Source organism: Pomacea canaliculata, linkage group LG12 (genome assembly GCF_003073045.1).
Source record: "Pomacea canaliculata isolate SZHN2017 linkage group LG12, ASM307304v1, whole genome shotgun sequence".
Lineage (NCBI taxonomy): Eukaryota > Metazoa > Mollusca > Gastropoda > Architaenioglossa > Ampullariidae > Pomacea > Pomacea canaliculata.
In genome coordinates this window covers 15,581,294-15,601,264 of record NC_037601.1, presented here as the reverse complement: position 1 = coordinate 15,601,264, position 19,971 = coordinate 15,581,294, and the positions used below count along the sequence as shown (strand labels likewise).

At 35.3% G+C, this 19,971-nt stretch overlaps 2 protein-coding genes across 3 annotated transcripts; one reads left to right on the top strand and one right to left on the bottom strand.

Annotated features, from left to right (window-relative positions):
- Positions 1 to 386: 386 nt before the first annotated feature.
- Positions 387 to 12,905, bottom strand: LOC112577064 (ubiquitin carboxyl-terminal hydrolase CYLD-like). Of its 2 annotated transcripts, XM_025259978.1 has the most exons (11): positions 8,607 to 8,810; positions 8,192 to 8,388; positions 7,446 to 7,593; positions 6,894 to 7,164; positions 6,477 to 6,568; positions 6,086 to 6,152; positions 5,836 to 5,956; positions 5,186 to 5,294; positions 4,490 to 4,605; positions 3,989 to 4,268; positions 387 to 2,511 (listed from the first exon to the last, which is right to left on the bottom strand). In XM_025259978.1, exons 1-11 carry the CDS (start codon positions 8,665 to 8,667, stop codon positions 2,321 to 2,323), a joined length of 1,653 nt encoding a protein of 550 aa, XP_025115763.1. In that variant the 5' UTR covers positions 8,668 to 8,810; the 3' UTR covers positions 387 to 2,320. The 2 variants fall into 2 exon arrangements, with proteins under 2 accessions (XP_025115763.1, XP_025115764.1); XM_025259979.1 differs by lacking the exons at positions 387 to 2,511; positions 3,989 to 4,268; positions 4,490 to 4,605; ... (4 more) ...; positions 6,894 to 7,164; positions 7,446 to 7,593 and adding exons at positions 9,698 to 9,803; positions 11,100 to 11,402; positions 12,319 to 12,905 and having other exon boundaries at positions 8,197 to 8,388; positions 8,607 to 8,997.
- A 2,717-nt stretch (positions 12,906 to 15,622) lies between these two features.
- Positions 15,623 to 19,684, top strand: LOC112576736 (cilia- and flagella-associated protein 20). Its single transcript, XM_025259407.1, has 5 exons — positions 15,623 to 15,857; positions 16,582 to 16,661; positions 17,961 to 18,072; positions 18,240 to 18,428; positions 18,815 to 19,684. The coding sequence occupies exons 1-5, from the start codon at positions 15,774 to 15,776 to the stop codon at positions 18,941 to 18,943; spliced, it is 594 nt and encodes a 197-aa protein (XP_025115192.1). The 5' UTR covers positions 15,623 to 15,773; the 3' UTR covers positions 18,944 to 19,684.
- Positions 19,685 to 19,971: the final 287 nt, after the last annotated feature.

The following is a 19,971-nucleotide window of genomic DNA, read 5'->3' as shown; positions in this document are numbered from 1 at the left end:
AAAGTCTGACATAAATGTTTTATCATTCATAAAAACTATAAATCTCAGAATGTCATTCAACTTTGGTGCATATTTAATGTTAGTCAAAAGGGCCAATGATTGAGTGAAAAATAACATGCATTTAGAAGCGATTAAGTGTATATCTGAGAACTATTCCTTCTGAATTTCTACTAATATAAAAATACATGCATATCAATGCCATCACGTACATCCATGAAATATCTTAAACATTTGAAATATCAGAGCAAGATATTTTGGCATGGTCTTGTTATCATTAAGTAGAAGTTTGTTGTCATTCAGTTTTTGATGTCTTTAGAGCAGGTGGATTTTTCAGTCAAGTGTCTGTATGTTATCAGGTATTTCACAATCTTACAATAACCAAGGTGTGCAAGTTTCACTTCTTTAATTCTTTGTCATTGTTATTCTGGCAACAAAAGATGGTACATGCAAGCAACTTTTGATTTTTTTTTCCCCCTCAAGGCCTGCAGCTAGAAAACTCCCCTTATCCTCTCAGCAGCTCCTTAACAGGTAACCTGATTTAACTTGGAAAGATAAAGGTAGCAGAGGGTTGGTCTTCACCTTGCTTGCCTTAGACATGAGAGCCATTCACTTTGACATTTTCAAAGGCCTCCAGACAATGGGACTCTTTCCAAAATAAAAAGTCTAATGCCAACCTTACAATATGGTAATGACATTAATATCAGAATGATATGTTGAGGAGTGCAGGTTTGTGACAGTCATGAGCTCCAAAAATCTTGATTGACTGGTCATCGTGACCATTTAAAGACAGGCTGGGCTAGTTAAGTTAGCACTTCTAAAGTGACATTGTGTTATAACAAAGAAACATTAATCCATAGTTTCCCTTGAGAAACTCAGTAGAGTCAGGATAACTGTAATGAAAAAGATTTTAATTTTGTTGCACTTTTTCATTTATGAGTTTTTTTAATTGAAAACACAATGTATGTCTACACTTGTCCTTACATTTTAATTAAAACATCAATAAAGAACAGTTTATCACTTTCTCATGTTGATTTAATTTTATTTCCCGCACAATTTAAAACATCTAGCAATCACATGCACACACACAGGCACACATATACATAGCAGAGCTGGGAAAGATTAGCTTTTTGAAAGGTTACACTTTGCACATCCATGCAAATATGGAAAATGGACAGCTCTTCAGCAGGATATAGAAAACCTAGATTAGCATTCAGTTTGTCTCAGTTGAAATTAGTCTTAAGTTTATCATAAAATTATATTTTAAATAAATAGCAATTATATTCCCAGGTGCATTTACAAAGTAAAGTTGTCCCATTCTCATAATTTCTATCCCAAAATTTTGCTAAATGGGTCAATAATTGTGGCTGCTTCATCATTCCACTGACAGCCATTAATGGGCTAGAGTGACTAGCTGACAGTTGATCCCAGGCTGTCAAAGTCTAAGAGAAAAGTCTTAGGATTAGAGTGGGGTGATCTTAAGGGACTTCACCTGTTCCACAGAGGACTGATTTCACCTCAGGAAGTCAGCATTGGTTGTGGTTTGCACGGTTTTGGGGATTTGAGATTCCAATTGTATATGATCATAGGATGTTGATTTCAGGTTCTTGTGTTCAGGAAATCTAGTAGTGTGCACTTGCATGGGTTCTAGGTGTGATGGTGTCCATTTGCATGTATTTTGGGATCTAGTGGTCTGCACTTGTTTTTTTGGGGTGTGCTGATAAATGCATACACTCCACACATTTTATCTGCTTGTGATTTAATTTTTTTTGTGCTGTGAGATCTGTTTTGTATACGTGATCTAATCTGCAGTCATCTGTCTTATTTCCTTGTATCAAAGAGATAACATGCATGCACATCATGCTTACAGACTGCACTTTATAGACATCCAAATTGGGTTTAAAACACCACAAGCATTTGCAGTAAGCCCACTTCTCCACGTGCTAGCAAATGGACAATCTTTGATCATCAGAATACTGGCATTAGAAACTGTCCTTTTCTGTATATAATGCGCCTCGTTAAAACCAGCAAATACCATTGTCTTCTGCACTTATTTTTTGCTTTCTTTCCTCTTGGGTGTCAGAAATTAACAGTTGCTGTTGTCTCCACTTTGAAACAATCACAATAAGCTTACCTTTGCCAGTTCCCTCAACTATATCTCTAGCCCATTCTAAAAAAAGTGAAGCACACATAATGTGGCAATGTAATGCAGATCCAAACACATCTGTTCAGCTCAAACTGCACTTGCAACGTAAAGCAAACATCTGTCTGCAGTTCAGAAAATGTTTTAAAAAGATGTTGTGAGAGAAGAAGCTTAGCATGGTCAACGGAACATCATAACCGTAGGACTTTGGTACATGCACATATATGCATCACACAGCAGACGGCGCATGTGTTCAGGAAGGTTTTTGTCGTCTTCTACATCTAGAATAGACTGAAAGTTGTCTTCGGATAGCCACCTGGATAATTCTGGTACATGCTGAACTTCAGGGATGTTGTACCCACCTTGTTCACCTAGAGACCAAAAAGAAAGGTTACACATTGCATGACAGGAATATTGTGTGAATCCTTTTTGTTACATGAAAGTAAACAAGAGTCTCAAATTTATTTTGTAAGATTAATTTACTGGCCAATGTTTTTTTTATCTGATCCTTGAAATGGTTAAATCTTAAACAGCTTAACTGCTTAACCTAAACTACAATAAGAAATTAATTCTGCAGTGCAGAAATTAAACTTACAACAAACATTTCTTTCTGGATTCTACTACCTTAACTCGCACTATATGGCTCCCATGATTTCAAAAATACAATCTTGAACCTCATCCATTTTGCCATCACTGTGTGTACACATCGATTGAGAGCAGCTATTTGTTTTCACCGTTTAGTGGAGAAATATCTGTTTTTAAGTCTGAAGTTGAAAATTTCTACTTGAAGGGTGAATCCTTTGTCATTTCTGATGAAAATGATAATGATGAAAATGGAGCTAATGGAATTATTTGTCTAAAACATGTGACCATTAGTTGTGACTAAAAAACATAAGCCGCTTTTATTTACTTCTTGTGATCGCGATCAATACTTATAACATCTCAACCAGAGCATTTTCCACAAATTTTTACGAAGATTACATCATTTTTATTGATCGTATTTAAAAAAATTAATTTGGACTTTTTCAAAGCATGTTTTATCATAATGAAAGGGTGTCGTCAGAATTTTCAGATGAATCCTTTATATAGCACCACTATATGCATAAAATAATAATAATAAAAAAAAGTTCATGAACAATCAAAATTTAAATATCCTGTAAAAAATTTTTTAAAATATTAGAACGCCTTAGTTTGAGGTAGGAGATGTTTTCCCTCATGCTACTACACTGATAATTTACTTTGGTAATTATACCACGACACATTTGTTTTAAATTTAATCTTACAAATTTCCTTTTCTTTCACCTTTCTTTTTCCTTTTTTATACCTTAAAAGTTTAATCACTTTCTTTAGTTTGCTATCAGCAGGACTATATTATATTTTGCATTTGCAAAGAAATGTGCTGTGTTCAACCCAAATCAAAGAAACGAAACAATCAACAGTTAGCAACTTTGGACAGAAAAGCCATGGTAAGCTTCAATGAAATGTAGAAAAGTTGGTATTCTATAGATAACTGAATGAACTTCAGCCTTTTAAAGTTAAAATATATTATCTAAAGGTGTCAACACTTTTTCTTCTTGTGATGTTGATCATTTAGTAGATTATAATGAAAATTATTATTTATACTTAATTTTAAATTCAAAAATATTTCAATTTTGGCACTTCTTTTGACTTTTTGGGTATAATAAATGCTTATTCATTTTCCTTGAATTTGATATATAACAAGCCTTCTTTTGTAATACATTTGCATTTGAGCAGCGAGTTTTTGTTGTAACACAACCCAAAACAAAGCATCAGAACTCCCTAAACCCCTCTCAAATAGTAAGAGTTAAGCAGCCATATCCTACTCACCCATGCGATCTGCCATTGAGTCAAAAAATACCCAAGGTGCTTCCTTGCCTAAACCACACTTGACAAATGAAACATAGTGACTTGTTTGTATGCACAACACGGCAAAAAGTTCCATTTTCTCTTTTGGTAGTCCATAGTCATGAGATGTTCCTAAAGGCTCTCCATTCTGTCTGCAGATAGGCCCAGACTCCTCACATATCTGTGAGTATTTAGCCAAAAACTCCGGAGGAACCATCAGTTCCTTGGGGTGATGAGCCTGACGTTTCTTATGTTGATGGGACTATAACAAAGAATAATTTGGATGTGATAAGAACAAAGTCTAATGTAAGCTCATGATGAAGCAGTATCAGTGGTGGTGGTGGTAGTAATAATGTTATAGTCTCGAGATCTTAACCAGTCACAAAAATATGCTTCCTAGAAAATACACATAAGTATAAACAAACTATTTTGCTCCTGCCCCTCCATTTGCCATCCCCACAATGACACTTAAAAATAACTCACCATTTTAATACACGTAGCACAAAATGCTGTTGTACTAAGCCCCTGTCCATGTATAAGATGGCAGTCTTTACACTCAAATCTTGCCAGACTTCCACAAACAATGCATTCTCTAATTCCTGTTCAGAAGACAAATAAAGCTGTAGCCAACTACTTCTTACTGCAACATCTGCAAAATCTCTCAGATAGATAAGATTAAAACAAATTACTAATTACGTGATAAAGTTTCTTTTAGAAATAACCCCTCATCTCTTCTGGAGCAAATAAAATGTTTTCTTATATCAATCCAAGTGCATATTTTGTTTTTTGAATAATGGTATTGTCTTATGAGAGTACATCTCCAAATTTAGCAAGCAAGTCATTTCTGGTCAAAGATGCAAGCCTTAAACCTTGACATATTCATTTTGTGTATAAAGAAACCAAAATAATTACATGATAATGTTTATTTTGGTAAGGCTGTAATCAGAGGGAGCATTTTAATGAAGCCTAGATATGTCAGCAAGTTGCATGGTTCTAAATTATGAATTTCCACAATGGAAGCCTTGTAACTTGTGAACTGAAATAGGTCCTTAGATTGTTGGAATTAGCAACTTAAGGTGAACTAAACCTAGTTTTTTTTTAAAAATAATGTGCGTGCAGCCTAGTCCAAATTTAAAGAGCCTAAATATATTAAGCACTGTTAAACTTTTGACAACTTACCTGTTTCTAAGATATCAGTGATGTCAAGTTCTAGACTAGGTATAATGCGACGATACATTTTGTAATCTTTGCCAAACCTAGGCATCTGTAGCATAAGACATGATGGTACCTACACAAAGACAAACCACAATGAACACAGATTTTTGGTATACTTCCACAATATCATTTTGTTCATTTCATGACAAACATGCTTTTACTCAACAAAATGTAAAAGATGACAGAAATTTGACAGAATATATCCTTCTCATTTTTTTCTTGGCTCTCTATATAATAATCTTTTCATGCCATTAGGGGTGGTGGCTATGCCATTTCATGCCATTTTCTATCATTATTTACATATTTAAGTTTATTTTCATGTTAATATTGTTCCACAGCTGTTTCTGTAGTTGGGTACCTTTAGAAATGAATTGAGTCTTTTTTTAAAATTGCTATCAATACTTCTGCACATCACTTAGGTTCATTAAAAACAGTCTTTAAATTATTGCTCTGTGAAATGTAGAAAGATGAATTATCGGGTAAAATATAAGCTGGCTACTCTATTCTACCTCTGACCTGTGTTTTAGCTTCTCCTACCAATTGCATAGTTCTCTATGCACTAGATTTCCCTTTACAGTTTTGGTATATTTTGTTAGCACTTCATGCAAATTTACCTCTTTCAATTTGACATTTCCTTGCAAAAATGAAAGTTCTACGAGGATCTGTGTTGTAGGCAGCAACAGTTTTTCATCCTTTTCAAGAAACAGCTGATAGAAATAGGTATGTTCACCTGAACTGTTAAAATAAGACAAACAAAAGTGACAACAAATTTAATAAGCTTACCATGGCTACATTTGTCATGAGATTAAAGAAATTTTTTTGTGAGCTACCACACACACACATTCTCTGTTAGTGACCACTTGCCTCAAATGTAACAGTGGGTCAGCCTTGATAACTTGAGAAAGGAGAGCACTTAAAAATTCTTCTGGGTCTGAAAGATCAAAACAAGATACACTGGTAAACAAAGGGTTTCTCGTGTTTTAAAATTGCAATATTTTGTATTCAATAATCTTTATTAGAATTGTATAAATACTCTCTTTACATTATCTTTCTTATGACAAATTTTCTATGTCCTACTTGTTGCACTAAGCCCACCACTGATTTTTTTTTATGTGCTTTATCATATTCATACTTTGTTCATGACATGTATTCTATAGAAATGTAGTGCATGCATATCAATCAAACAAATGATTATTTTGCACATACTGAAATAGCGTAGTCAAAAGTCTTGAAATAGCTTAAACAAAGAACTCACCTTTCTCTTCTCCCATCATGCCTGGTATTGTACCAAGCTTGTCAAGAAGTTCCCTTAATTTTAAAACTTTATCTGCTCGTACATAGTTGTATCTGAAAAAATATGACAAATACTTTTATTTACCTGAAAATGCCCTACTCAAAGAATTGATTAAAAAAAAATAAATAAAGCTTCATTAATGCTACCTGTTGAAAATAACAAACAGTTTAGCCGCCAGGCTATTGTCAGTTAAGCCAACTGGTCCTGGAGACTAAAGCTTGTTATCTGCAGGTGGGCTCAGCTACCAGAAAGGGTTTACATCAGTCACAAATAGTGTCAACATAGCATGGGAGCTGTTACTTCTAAACAAGTCAGAAAATTTCCTCTTATTTAAATATAAAAAAAAAGATACTTAGCTAAGTATTTAATAAAACTCACCTACGAAGAGGGTTGACAATGCCCTCTTTGAGCACCTTCTGGACTCTCTGATGCTCTGGCACAGAATCAGGCCTAGGAGGCTCATTAAAAATAAAATCAAAGACGGTGGTGAAATAGAACATAGAGAACAGTGTGGCATCAAGATAGCAAGAATTGTGATGACCCTGAATTCCCCGCGATTTTCCACATACTGGTAACAAGTCTTCAGGTGTTTTAACGTCAGGTGGACAGATTTCTCCATCAATGTCTGGAGTTTCTATGGTACCAAATTCTGAAAAAAAAATATGAACCTCATAGACACCTTATACTCACAGTCATATGCATAAATACAAATACAAATCCAGAACACTTAACACTTCGCGCAAAAATTCTCCACTCATTTCTCTCTTGTTCGCAAGCACACAAAATATTCTAAATATTACAAATTGGGAATATTACCCCACCTAGCGATTATATATAATTTAAGCACACGCTAGCATTTTTTGAAGCAGTATTCTCTCCTTAAAAAAAGAAACCCTTGGGTGAAAAAAGGAAGTTGAAATAAGAACATGCCTTCTTGGCTAGGCCTTTTAGCATCTCCTTGAAAGCGCTTATCTTTACGACACTTATTCAAAGGTACAAAAAAAGCCTTGTGAGGAGCACAGCTGAAAAGCCTTTTCCCCTTGAAAGTTCCATCAGTTCCTGCTGAAATCTCTTCTTCCTAAATGTTAAAAAAAAAAAAAGTAAATGCAACACTAACACACCTCACTCATCTGTACACAGTGTCGCATGAAGCTTATCAAAACTGCATTTATAAAAGCTACAATTGCTTTAAACCTTTGTTACAGTGATAAAGCTAGGATTTTTTTTTTTAAAGTGGTCTTGGGGCCCCATCAAAAGAAAGAAAAATCAGAATATCAAAGGATAAAAGTCCATCAACACAAAGGTTTCTTAACTAATAGTGCACCTTTTCTTTTATAAATAATACTAGATTATTAGCAGATTAATAATAGAAATAGCATGCCTTGCTCCTTCTGATTAACTGGTTACAGTGCTCATCATTAGTCTCCACCTACATCTAAACTATACATCTCAAGATTAACATAATTGTGAATCTTGTAACAAACTATTTTTTGTTAAGAAAAGAAATGCCAAACGTATAGTAGAAAACAAAAATATTGCAGCTTATATATTACGGTCAAGTGAACTTATTTAACACTTTCATTTTTCTTTTTGAAAAATAGTGGTAGCATCTTTTTATACTTTTCTTGCAGGCATATGTGCGCATATGTTTCAGAGATGCAGTTTTTATGGCTCACCATCTCAAGACCAGCAATAACTTTATTCGTCTGATCATCAAAAGTACCAATCCACTTGATAACACCATACAGAGGTGGTTTTCCTTGCAATAGCACCTCTACCATGGATCCAACCACTAGATCAGGATCAGGGGGTACAGAGGAAGTAGTGGAGCTTGATGAACTCTGCTTTCCATCTCTGTTTCTGTCCAAAGACTCTGTACAGATATACAGATGTAGTATTATTTTTTCCTATATTTTTAAGGGATCCAAACTTTTCAAAGGTTATCTAAAGAAAACATATTGCTGAACCTCTGGAATGAGATGAAAATTTTATAATATGAAAGGTGCCTTCCATACATCAGTTCACAATGCCATTTTCTTTCTGGCTCTCTTCCTATTCTTTCTCACCATCGTTAGAAATGTTTAAAAATACCTTGATACTGGCGAACATACAGTGGATTCAAACCACTCTCTTCCCATTCCAGGCATAACATCCAGTAATCCTAGCTGCTGACTTTGTGGAGTGGCACTTTCATTCTCAACCTTGTCCACCAAGCCCCCTGACTTCCAGAAATGTTCATTTGTTTGTGATTGTGCAATTTGCTCGTGCACCAAGTCTGACTTTTTCTGAGGAGCACAGTTTGGATTAATGTTGCTGTGCTTACAGTACTCCCCTTTCTCCTCTTCTTGTAGGCAGTTACTAGAAGAACGAGCACCTTGGCTACCCTGGAACTGCCTCATGAGTTTTTCCTGCTCTTTTCTGAATTCTGGATTCTCCATCTCCACTGCTGTTAGGAACTTCTCAGCAGGTGGTGATAAGCTATCTGTAAAACAGATTTCAAAAGTTGTATTGTGACTACATATATATATATTGAACAGATTATTTTCTTTATGATATAGCTTTTTTTTTTTGTTGAGAATCTCCAGTCATTTAAGCATTTTCCTAGCTAATAAATACAGATAAAGATCACATATTATATAAACCCCCGATTCTTGAATTAAATACTGTAACAGAAGAGCTGTCAACAAATAATGCACAACTATAACACTTAAACTTTCATCAAAATCTTTCAATATAAACTATCATATAGGTTCCTGCTAAAATTCTGTAACTGGATTTACTCATAGTATAAGTCAACCAATCTGCAGGTGTGGGGGTGGAGATCTGTTTTATATCAATTGTCAATACCTGAAAGTATTATCTCTTATGAAATGATTTGCAATCACTTTTTTTGTGAAGCAAAGACTGCCATGCATTAACACAGTAGTACTTTCTAACAAACTGTGCAACAAAGCATCTCAGCTTTAGCACCTTTACTCTTAAAGAACATCTGTTAGTTTGTTTTTCAAGAGAACAAAACAGTTCTCAAATACAATTTGTAGCAGAAATTCATGTCATTTCTACATCACAGTGTACTCATGATTATGATAAGTCATCCTGCATTAATTAATTGCAGGCAATAAAAGCCGATTGGAAAAGGCTAAAACTTTTGTGTACATTTCCAGATTACTTAGAAAACTCACCATCTTTTATCAAGCCCATAAGAGGAACGAGTGAAGCATGTCCTTGTTTGGTGTAGAACAGGCGCTGATCTTTGTATTTTCCTGTTCCAGTTCCAATGGGATTGTCCTAGAACGAGCAAGTTTAAAAGCTGTCCAAATATTAAGTATACACAAAAAAATCCTGTTAAAAATAACTCATTCATTAAAAAAAAACTTTGAGTTATAACTCACACACATACACAAGCCATATCTGCAAACACTCAATATTTTCTACCTTAGAACATTCCTCTGTATTTCAAGATTTTAACCTATTTTAGTGCATAACAATGTTTGTAGGCTTGAATCTTGAGAACAAAAAGGGGCTTATCCACTCAGATTCCTATAAGTACAAGATCAACAACAACAAAAAAATGTTCACAACGTTATCACTCTATTAATCCGACCCAAATGCCACATCACCATAAGACCATGCAGAATTGCATCCAATAATCTCCAAAAAGCTAACAAAGAGGTAAACACTCCATAAAATCCAGTACATAGCTACTAGCACATCTATGCTTCCTTACTCTTAAGGTTGCACCAATCTTTTTCAGCTGTATCATCAGTTATTTACCTGAATATGTCTATATATTCCAGCACCCATAACTTTGATGCAGTGACAGTGACAAAATTATACCTTTGGGTAGAAAATTGATATGGTCATTAATATAAGTGAAAGCTGAGGCAAATCTACATGCCAGGTCTAAGGTTCTACAGTCTAACTAAAAGGTTGTGAAACAGTTTTATAATTTGTTTCATCACCATTCGAAAGGATTGCATTCACTCAGTTTTAAAGATTGATATCAGAGATCATTCTAGGATTTTCAAAGAATAAAATAAAGGCCCCTAGAGGAATGAAAAGCCCCATCAAATGAAATTTTTTTATCAGTTATTGACAGTGTAAGCCTTTCATCCTGCCTTGTTAACACTATATAGCTGGAAATATCCCTGCTCATTTGGTAGAACTTTAAAGCCTTTAGAGACCAACCCCAGCCTCCTCAAGATAACTATTGAAGGATGATTACAGTGCAAAGTTTTAAGGGCTTATGCTTTTCCAACTTGATTCCTACCATAGAATTTAGAATTAGTATGTGAGCAACAGCTTGTCAGTCTGAAAGCTACCCAACTGCCATCATTGATTTCACATCACGTAATATTTGAAGCAGACCACACCTTAATTTATTTTTGATGCGGTGCATCACATGTTCAAATGTGCACCAACCATAGTGTTTCTGTGAGCACAGGACTGGACTGATTCTCAAATTATATGCCTGTCGGCAGCCTGAATTTTTCTCAGAATCTACAAATCTGCATCCTACAATAATCTCCGATATACAATTTTACAGTATTTCTCTTATTTTACAAAATAGCTGAAAGCACCTACAAATTCTACTCCAACAGTCTTTTCTCCAGATGTATCACCAGGAAGATGCCCAATCCACCTCACAGTCCCATATTCATTTCCATTGTCACTGGGCCACATCACTCTGTCTCCTATCCGTAAAATATCTTCTTCCAATGAACTCATGGCGCTCTTTTGTCCCACTCTTGCCCGATCACTTTTTAACCAGCTTTCTCGCTGCTTTCGTATCTTGTGAAGAGGACAGAAGACTCCACTATCAGGATGTGTCTGAAAGAGTCGCTTTTTTCTGTATACTCCATCTGTTGTTCCCTCACCACTGTTTTCCTATTTATAAAGGATAAAGAAAAACAAAATAAATTTCTTTTAAATTAAAGACTAGTAACAACTACAATGAATTTCAGGTGCTTGATCAAATTTGTTCAAGCATGTCAGAAGAATTTATTACTTTTTGATATTTAAAGAATTAGCTGGGGTACCTAGCTTTTCCTGGATGGATTTCTACCACTAACTCTCCTGATGTGGTTTTTATTATCAGCGATTTGATCTGTTGCTATCTTTGTTCCTTGTGCAAGTATCAATGTAGTGAAATGAAAAAAAAAATTGCATTTTTGATCCCCTCCTTAACTTGACAGGTTCATGTTTGAAACTATGTGCACAATGTTTTTTGTGAGACTCACTTGATCTCTTTCCCCTCCCTCATTTCCTCCCTGTCTTTTGTTGTTGGTTTTTTTCCCTCCCTCTCTCTCTCTTTGACATTAGTACTGTCTCAAATTATTACATTGTTCCTGTTTATTCTACATGGTAGAGGAATGTTACAATTTCTTCATCAAGCCACTTAGAAAAGAGAAAACATACCCTACAGCAATATATGCCAAACAAAAATAACCCTTCACTGAGCCATAACCAAAATGAATATATGTGCCAGACCTGGTGGGGATGAGACAAACTGTGAGCTTGTGATTTGGTCGCCACACTCTACTATAATTATATTTGTGAACATTTACAATTCAATGTATAAATACTAAGTGTCTCGGTGAAATTTCACCCTCATCCTTTTAAAAGTAATTCTACGTAGTGTACACTGTTGTCATTTCTTGTGAATAGGCATTTTCAAAAAGACAATAGTGATATTAACATTAATAATAGTTTGTTTCGAATAAAATACATATTACACAGTTTCGATAGGGGAGTTAACCCTCAAAAATCTAATCTAACGAAGATGACTTGATACATGACTTGCCGTAAGCTCAATCCCGAAAAATACACCATTGCCATCTGGTATAAGTCCCCGATAGCGGATCACGCCAGGAAGTTCACTCTGATGGCCTTTAATTTTGACAAACACATTGTCACCAGGCCGAAGTTGCAATCCTTCCTGAAGCCATTCCTTGTTTTTGTACACTTCAAGTCTTTCCGCACACGTAGGTATGGGTCTCAATAGATCACATGTTGAGGGTACAAGTTCTTCTATTTCGCTTCTACTACAATAAACTTCGTCTCCTGTTTCAAGACTTTCGTAATGACCACCTCCTGATTGAGAAAGGGTGCGTTCATCAGTGGGCGCAGCAACTAAGAGAGTCCCTGCTAGAAGTTCCACTCGAGCTTGATTTGTTTGAACTGTTTTAATTGTCACCAGCCTTCTGTCTTTTTTCTTCCTGCCAATCTTCGTTACAAGCAAAATATAAACACTGTCTGACATTCTTTCGAAACCGTCATAAAAGGCAACTGGTGTGGACAACTCATCGGCCTAGAATTCCCAACTGGCCTAAATTTAGCTTCTACGACGCCATTACCAAACGACAACCTTCCTCTTTCCGTTTGAGGGGGGGTCACTCTTTGGCACAGTTTTTTAAAAAAGCATCGCTTGTCTCTTTTCTCTCGTACTTATCTCAAAGCGATATCGAATGCTGATTTTTGTCACCAAGCGGTCCTTACAAGTTTTCTACCTATGTGTGATTTCAAGAATAAAATCTCTGTGATACAACAGTCAAGCAAGTGGGGAACCATAAGGAGAGAAAAAAAAATCTGTATCCAACCATATGATTTCCTTCCTTCTGGGCTTTTTCTAAAGTGACCGTCAATAGAAGGAAGACAGCAGTTTATAGTTAGCTAGACAGACTCAAAGAAGTTTCCTCGCCGTCTTGGATGATCGATGTAATATTTTCAAAACCGTTTTTGTTTTTTAATCTCTAGGTTCAACTTTAACATTTATTAAATTCTAGTGTCTCCTTAAGCGATGAAAGGGCAGCGAGTGAGCATCTATAGCTTGTGCTTAATATGAAACAGACTAATCCTCTGCAGATTTATGATACGTTTCATCCTTATTGTTTGTTTCCTCCATTTTTGTCTTCTATTATTCGTCTGCATAGTTGTTTCTCCTTCCGTCCTTTTTGCATTCTGTCCAAGTCTTCTCTTTGTCGTTGATAGCATGTTCCTATACTCTCGATTGTGATTATACGCTACGTAAATGACACATTTAGGTTTTATCATTTATAATAGGACCCTGCACCCCACAGGGCTACTTAAAATATATAAATTGCTTTTTAATAGTTTACTTAAAGCACCACATTAGACCAATTAAGATGCCATTTATACAACCGTTTTATCAAGACTTTTATTAGAATTCTGTCCTAATTAAAATGATCAAAGCCACAAATCTGATGGCAGTAAATTTGTTTAAATTCTGTATTTATCATTCATCTTCTGAATCAACATTTATTTAATTTCAATTCAAAAAATAATTATAAATGCAAAATTTGTAAAGCGCATACTCACACTCCTAAGGAGTATGCTCTTAGCTCTTAAGAACAAGAACAAAACATGGACAGCATACAGAAAACAAATAACATGAGATGTAAAAGAATAAACAACCGTACTAGATGAAAAATAAAATCAAATACAGAAAACACAAAGAGGAACCAAATAACAAGAGCAAAAGCTGAGAGTAACATGATATTGCAAACGGAAGGGTTTGAAAAAGCATTATAGCATTATATGGGAAAGGGTGTTAGGAGTAAGGTTTACGGAAGATTAGGTGCGTTTTCAGTGCACATTTAAAGGACTCAATAGTGGGTAGGTGGCGGATATGGAAAGGAGAGAGTTCCATTGTTTTGCTGCACAATAACTAAAAATCCTATGGCCATATGTTGTTTTGGTGACAGGAAGAATAAGGAGACGGTCATATGACGAGGAGCGGAGTTGTCTAGCTGCAGGGACATAACGGAAGAGCAGTTCAGAAAAATAATCAGGGCAGGTGCCAGCAAAGAAATTGAAACACAACACAGTTTGTACTGGATGCGAGAACAGATGAAAAGCCAGTGTAGAAAATGAAGGAGAGGGATGGCTTAATTGGTCCTGTTTCCTAGCTCTAATCAAATAATAAAATTATTCTGTGGGTAAAACATATATATGTGTTGATGTGTATTCGATCGTTCTTGCTATAAGACTGTTGAAACTCAAAATGGTTTATATAGATCAAACCTACTGCCTACACCATACAAATGAGTGCTGAAAAGACCAGTATTATGTCAGCTAACTGAAGTGACTTTCTTTTGCTCACATAAAGTCTGTAGTATATAGTTTTGATCCGCACCCCAATAATTTTAGAGAAAGTTTTCACTGCTTGACGGGGTTGTGTTCTTGTATAAGTATTTGAAAAAGCTGAATCAGAGGAAAAGTATAACACACTCTCTAAAACAGCTTGAGAAATATACAACAGAAAAGCGCTATATCCAGTTTCATGAAAAAGATAAGCTAAAGTGCCTGCTTTGTCACAGCCTCGGTGTTCACAACACAACCAGAAAAGTTAATGGACCATATAGAGATCTTGACAGAAAGTGAAAACTGCATCAGCCATGCCAAATCCCATATCGTACAACAGTCTCAGATTGAAAGGGGATGAGGATAACATCATCAAAGGATCCGTCGACGGGCAATTGTTTCTTGTCACCCTCTAAAATGCCACTTAGGTTCATGGAATTTTAAGAAAATTTCTAGAAATTCATGGGTGATGCCTCAACAACACATCTCTGGCTTACGAGACAGCTGGAATCATTTATATTTCATTATGTTTAACCATGGATGTGAAATACAAGTTTGTGCTGTTCCAAAACTATGCCGAAAAAAACAATTTTCGGATCCTTCAACAAAGCTAAATAACACCTAGCACCAAGTTTCCCCACAACCCCCTACCGCGTTGACCAAACTGCACGTGTTTTGCCTGTTACGCCCATCTCCAATATACCGGTGACCACGCGACATGCTGCATTCTCAGGAAACAATTGGATACGCGCTATGAGCAACGGTGGTTGCGAAGACGTACCGGAAGCTATAACTCTCCGCGTTGCACCGCCAGATAGTGCACATAGAAGATACATCAAAAATACCTTAATGCAATCCCAAAAAATATGTAACTTAAATTCACATCACGTAGGTTTTGTTATTTTCTCTAGTTTTTAATTTTCAATAATTTAAATATTTTGTTTTAAAATTTTTGTCCCATCAATGGGAAATACAAACCCATGGTAACATGTATCATTACGCGAGAGCAAGACGTCCCTTAGCGACAGGGTAAGGCAATCGTCTCTCACAACGAATACTTCACTTGACGACTCGATCTCGAGGAAGTCGGTCTGTGTAGACAGTAGTCGTGAAAATTGGCTCCATTTCCATCTTGAGCTGTAGGAGTGTATCAATATGTTCAAGAACACATTTCAGAGTGGGTTTTTATCCATACTTTACAGTATCGGTAGCAAACCTCTCCAAATATGGGATAAAAAGGTAAGTGTTATTAAAATTTATGTAGTTTTCTTCTTACTTGTTTAATTTTGTTGATGTTTGATTATTTTCGTTAGCAACATAATACTTATAATAACCTTACTGCATTATATTGTAGCAAAGTTGTTACATATTACAGCTAAATAAAAAGTGAAATTGGAACAGAAGATGCAGGACTAACGCGCCTTTTATCCGCCATATTTTATGCCATGCTGTTTGAATAAAGCCTCAATGTATCTTATGCATCTCACACTGTTCAGTTGTGTGTGATGTGTAACTGAATGTGGATGAGGTTGTAGAATTTTGCGCGTTTATTTTCAGTAAAACCCTGAAATTTCCACGAGTATGTGACCAAGCCTTTTATGTGCATCACTTTAGCATTTTATAAATCGACAACAGTTTATGTTGTTACTCAGAATGGGACTTGTGCAAACAAAGCTTTACGAATTACTGAAAATACATTGCATTTTATAATCTCCAGAACGTCGATAGTTTTAACAAGGAAAGTTAAAATATAAACATTAGAAAGGAGCGATGAAAATTGAAACTGTTATTTAATATATTTAATATCGGTTGCTAGGGAAGCACTTCCGGCAGTATGGGGATCGCCATTTTGGTTGGAGGTTATATAGTAGTGTCGATAGTTAGGCTTGTTAAAATTGGGAAGAATGTGTCATCGTTTATCAATATTACACTTAAAATAATATAATTGCTTTTATATTTTCAGGTCCGAAATGGCCACATCAAGCGAATTACAGACAATGATATTCAGTCTTTAGTTTTAGAAATTGTGGGCACAAATGTTAGGTGAGTAAAAGGTTAATGGTCATTTCGCCCCAGAGTCTAGGTTAATTCATTCCAGGTATGTCTATTTTATCCCAGGTGAGACCATTTCGTTCCAAGACCAAAAAATCAAATCATACCAGACTCAGAACAAATTGATCTCAAATTTGTGTTCAAAGAAGATCGAAGGGGAAATAATTACACTTGAACTCAAAAATACACCAGTGATATTGGCATAACACATTCAATTTCATTTGAAAAATGGTGTTTTTTCTGGCATGTCTCAACATTGCATTAAGATGAGTTTCGGACTGCAATCTCAGGTCAGATACCCATCAACACAGATGTGACAGTGTTGTACATATTTTTCATCTCATCTCATCTGGGCCTGGGACAATTTGACTCTTTGGTCTTGGGACAAAATGGTCTTACTTGGGATGAAGTGGACAAATTGCTTTAGGCTGTGGTGTGATATGACTAGGGCGAAATGACCAGACCCCGAGTAAAACAGCTTTTAAGAACAGTAATTGAGCTCTATTATATGTGTCTGTTGTGAAACATAGCTTAACTGCTGACTTTTTAATTATAAATGGAAAGATATTTATTGTTATTTATTGCAAGATTGATATTACCTGCAAGCAGAAAAGCATCTTTAAGAGTACTCTCATTAGTGTGATTGTAGGTAATGAATACCAATGATGTTTTTACACCAAAAGTTACAAACATTAACAGGAGACATTTAATGTTGTCTTTTATATCAGTTCAAAAACTGTTTGTGTATGCAGATCTAGAATGTAAAAAACTGTATATCTTCATTTTGCAGCTGAATTAAAATAAAATAATTTCAGAAAGTGTGCTCCTTATTATCTTGAGTGTTAGTCATTTATTTATATGACCAGAAAAATCTAAAGGTAGTGAGCTCTAAAAGGTTTAATACACATAGTATATCAAAGACAAAGCCCAGCCTTTTCTTTCTACTGTCTTTTATCTTCCCTAATAAATTAAGTACCAATCTTCTGTCTGGGAGGGGGGTCACTTTTCAGTCATAACTCAAGGCACACCTTGGCCTATGGTCCTTTACTTTAAAACTGACTAATGGGGTACTTGGCACCTGAAATGATTTCTTAATATTTAAGGTCATGCAGCCACAGATTAAGGGATACAGTTTTTCTAATGTTTGAGTATAATTCACCTATATTATGTCTGACATTCAGTCCAAGATTAGGATAAAGATATTTGTAAATAACTTCCTCTGTCATATGACATTAAAGAGAAATACTTTCAAATTAACATTTTCTTGATGTTCTGCTCTCTCTGTTCCAGCACAACATATATAACCTGCCCAGCAGACCCCAAGAAAACACTTGGTATCAAGCTTCCATTCCTTGTAATGATCATCAAAAATCTGAAGAAATATTTCACATTTGAGGTTCAGGTGAGAATATGTTTAAAAATAAATATTCAACTTACGCCTTACATATTTCTGTTTTGACATTTTGTTGTTACAGATCCCAAGTACTCACTCGTTGTGCACCTTCAATATTTCTATAATGAGCACACAAAAAAGAGAAAATTATTTTAACATTAACATTATTTTAACAGGTCCTGGATGACAAGAATGTGAGAAGACGATTCCGTGCCAGCAACTATCAGAGCACAACACGGGTGAAGCCTTTCATATGCACAATGCCTATGCGACTTGATGATGGCTGGAATCAGATTCAGTTCAATTTGTCTGATTTCACACGGCGTGCCTATGGGACGAATTACATTGAGACTCTTAGAGTTCAGGTGAGGCAAAACATTTCATCTTAAGCAATGATTGGTTATTTTATTATCTGATGACCTATATATTGTGGGTAGGTAAGTGAATGAGAGTTTCAAATTTAAGAATATGCTGATTTCATGATATTTTTTTTTTACAATAATAGAAATAAGGTGCAAGTTTATAATAATTTCCAGAGATGTTACTTAATTTGACAAAAGAAAAAAAATTAACAAGCATATGACTGCATGCTTGTCTTAACCTGGGAATATTAAAAGTAGACAGAAGTCGGAATGACTTAAAAATATTTAACTTTTCTTTGAATTCTTGTTGTTTATATAAAGAAGGCAGTATTGTAAAGAAAGATGCTATAGAATCATAAACAAGTCTGCTTCCAATTTTTTTGTGACAGATTCATGCAAACTGCCGAATCCGTCGTGTATACTTCTCTGACAGACTGTACTCAGAAGATGAATTACCAGCAGAGTTCAAGTTGTACCTTCCTGTTCAAAACAAAGCAGCAGCAGGTGGTCCAAAATAATCACAGACATCCTTATGCTCTTAAATCCTATTCATTATACTTATATAGGCAGTTACTACTCAAGAAGAAGATGAGCCTCAAAATGTTAACAGAGCTGCATACAGAAACTGTGCTTGTGATTTAACATCAGTCATCAGTGGATCAATTTACTTTTCCTCTTCATGAGTGAATCGGCACAAGTGTTATCTCCCTGATTTTTGGTCCTTCAGATTAGAGTTGGAGGATGGTAGTGAATGGTGTATGCCTTTTGTCACCTGTGGGAGATGGTTCCGTGAATGAAAAGTATTTTTGTTTGTTTTGGCATTCATTGCTGTTTAAAGTGCATTCGCAGCCTCAGGTTTTCACTCAACATTAATCAGGTCTACAACCCTGAAGATACAAAAGAAAATTTAAAGGAAAACAAAAAAAATGAAGTCCACTTTTAATTTCCATACATTTTTTCCTCTCTTTTCATGTGTACACAATCCATGTGCAGTAATTGTATAAGTTTACATGTACAAGGTGGGATAATGGGATTCATTTGTGGAAAAATCATTTTCAAATTTATTGTAATCCTTGTTTACCTCCTCATTATATTTCCCAGAATCCCACATCAAGACATCCTTCACCCAAACATCAAGCCAGAGCATGTCAAAAACAAACATTTACGCTGAATTTTGTTATGCATTTTACTATAGCATGAAATTGTAAGTGTAAATATCATTGCCATAGGGAAGAATAAATCAAATGTTCGTTAAATTATATCTGGTTTGCGAGTAAAGCAACAATGTGAGTTTGTGAGTGAATCTTGCTGGGTTCTTTTTTCTTCACATTTGAATTTCAAAGGTACACAGCCTTTACAGCCCTTAATATGCCCCTTACTGCAATAAAATTTATATCTTTTGAAAAGTTTAAAGTTGCTGTTTACAGTATAAAACAAGATTTTCTCACAACCCAAAAATTCTTAGAGTTTAGAGGAAAAGATTTAGAGAACATAAGTATGCATTATTTCTTTTTCAAATGAAAGAAATGTTTATAGTGCATTATGC

Coding starts and splice junctions, on each gene's coding strand:
- LOC112576736 (XM_025259407.1), top strand. CDS start 15,774: ATGTTCAAGAACACATTTCAGAGTGGGTTTTTATCCATACTTTACAGT. Junction 15,858..16,581: donor TCCAAATATGGGATAAAAAG/GTAAGTGTTATT, acceptor TTATATTTTCAG/GTCCGAAATGGCCACATCAA. Junction 18,429..18,814: donor TTGAGACTCTTAGAGTTCAG/GTGAGGCAAAAC, acceptor TTTTTGTGACAG/ATTCATGCAAACTGCCGAAT.
- LOC112577064 (XM_025259978.1), bottom strand. CDS start 8,667: ATGTTATGCCTGGAATGGGAAGAGAGTGGTTTGAATCCACTGTATGTT. Junction 6,569..6,893: donor ATTGTCAACCCTCTTCGTAG/GTGAGTTTTATT, acceptor ATATTTTTTCAG/ATACAACTATGTACGAGCAG. Junction 4,269..4,489: donor GTGCTACGTGTATTAAAATG/GTGAGTTATTTT, acceptor TCTTTGTTATAG/TCCCATCAACATAAGAAACG.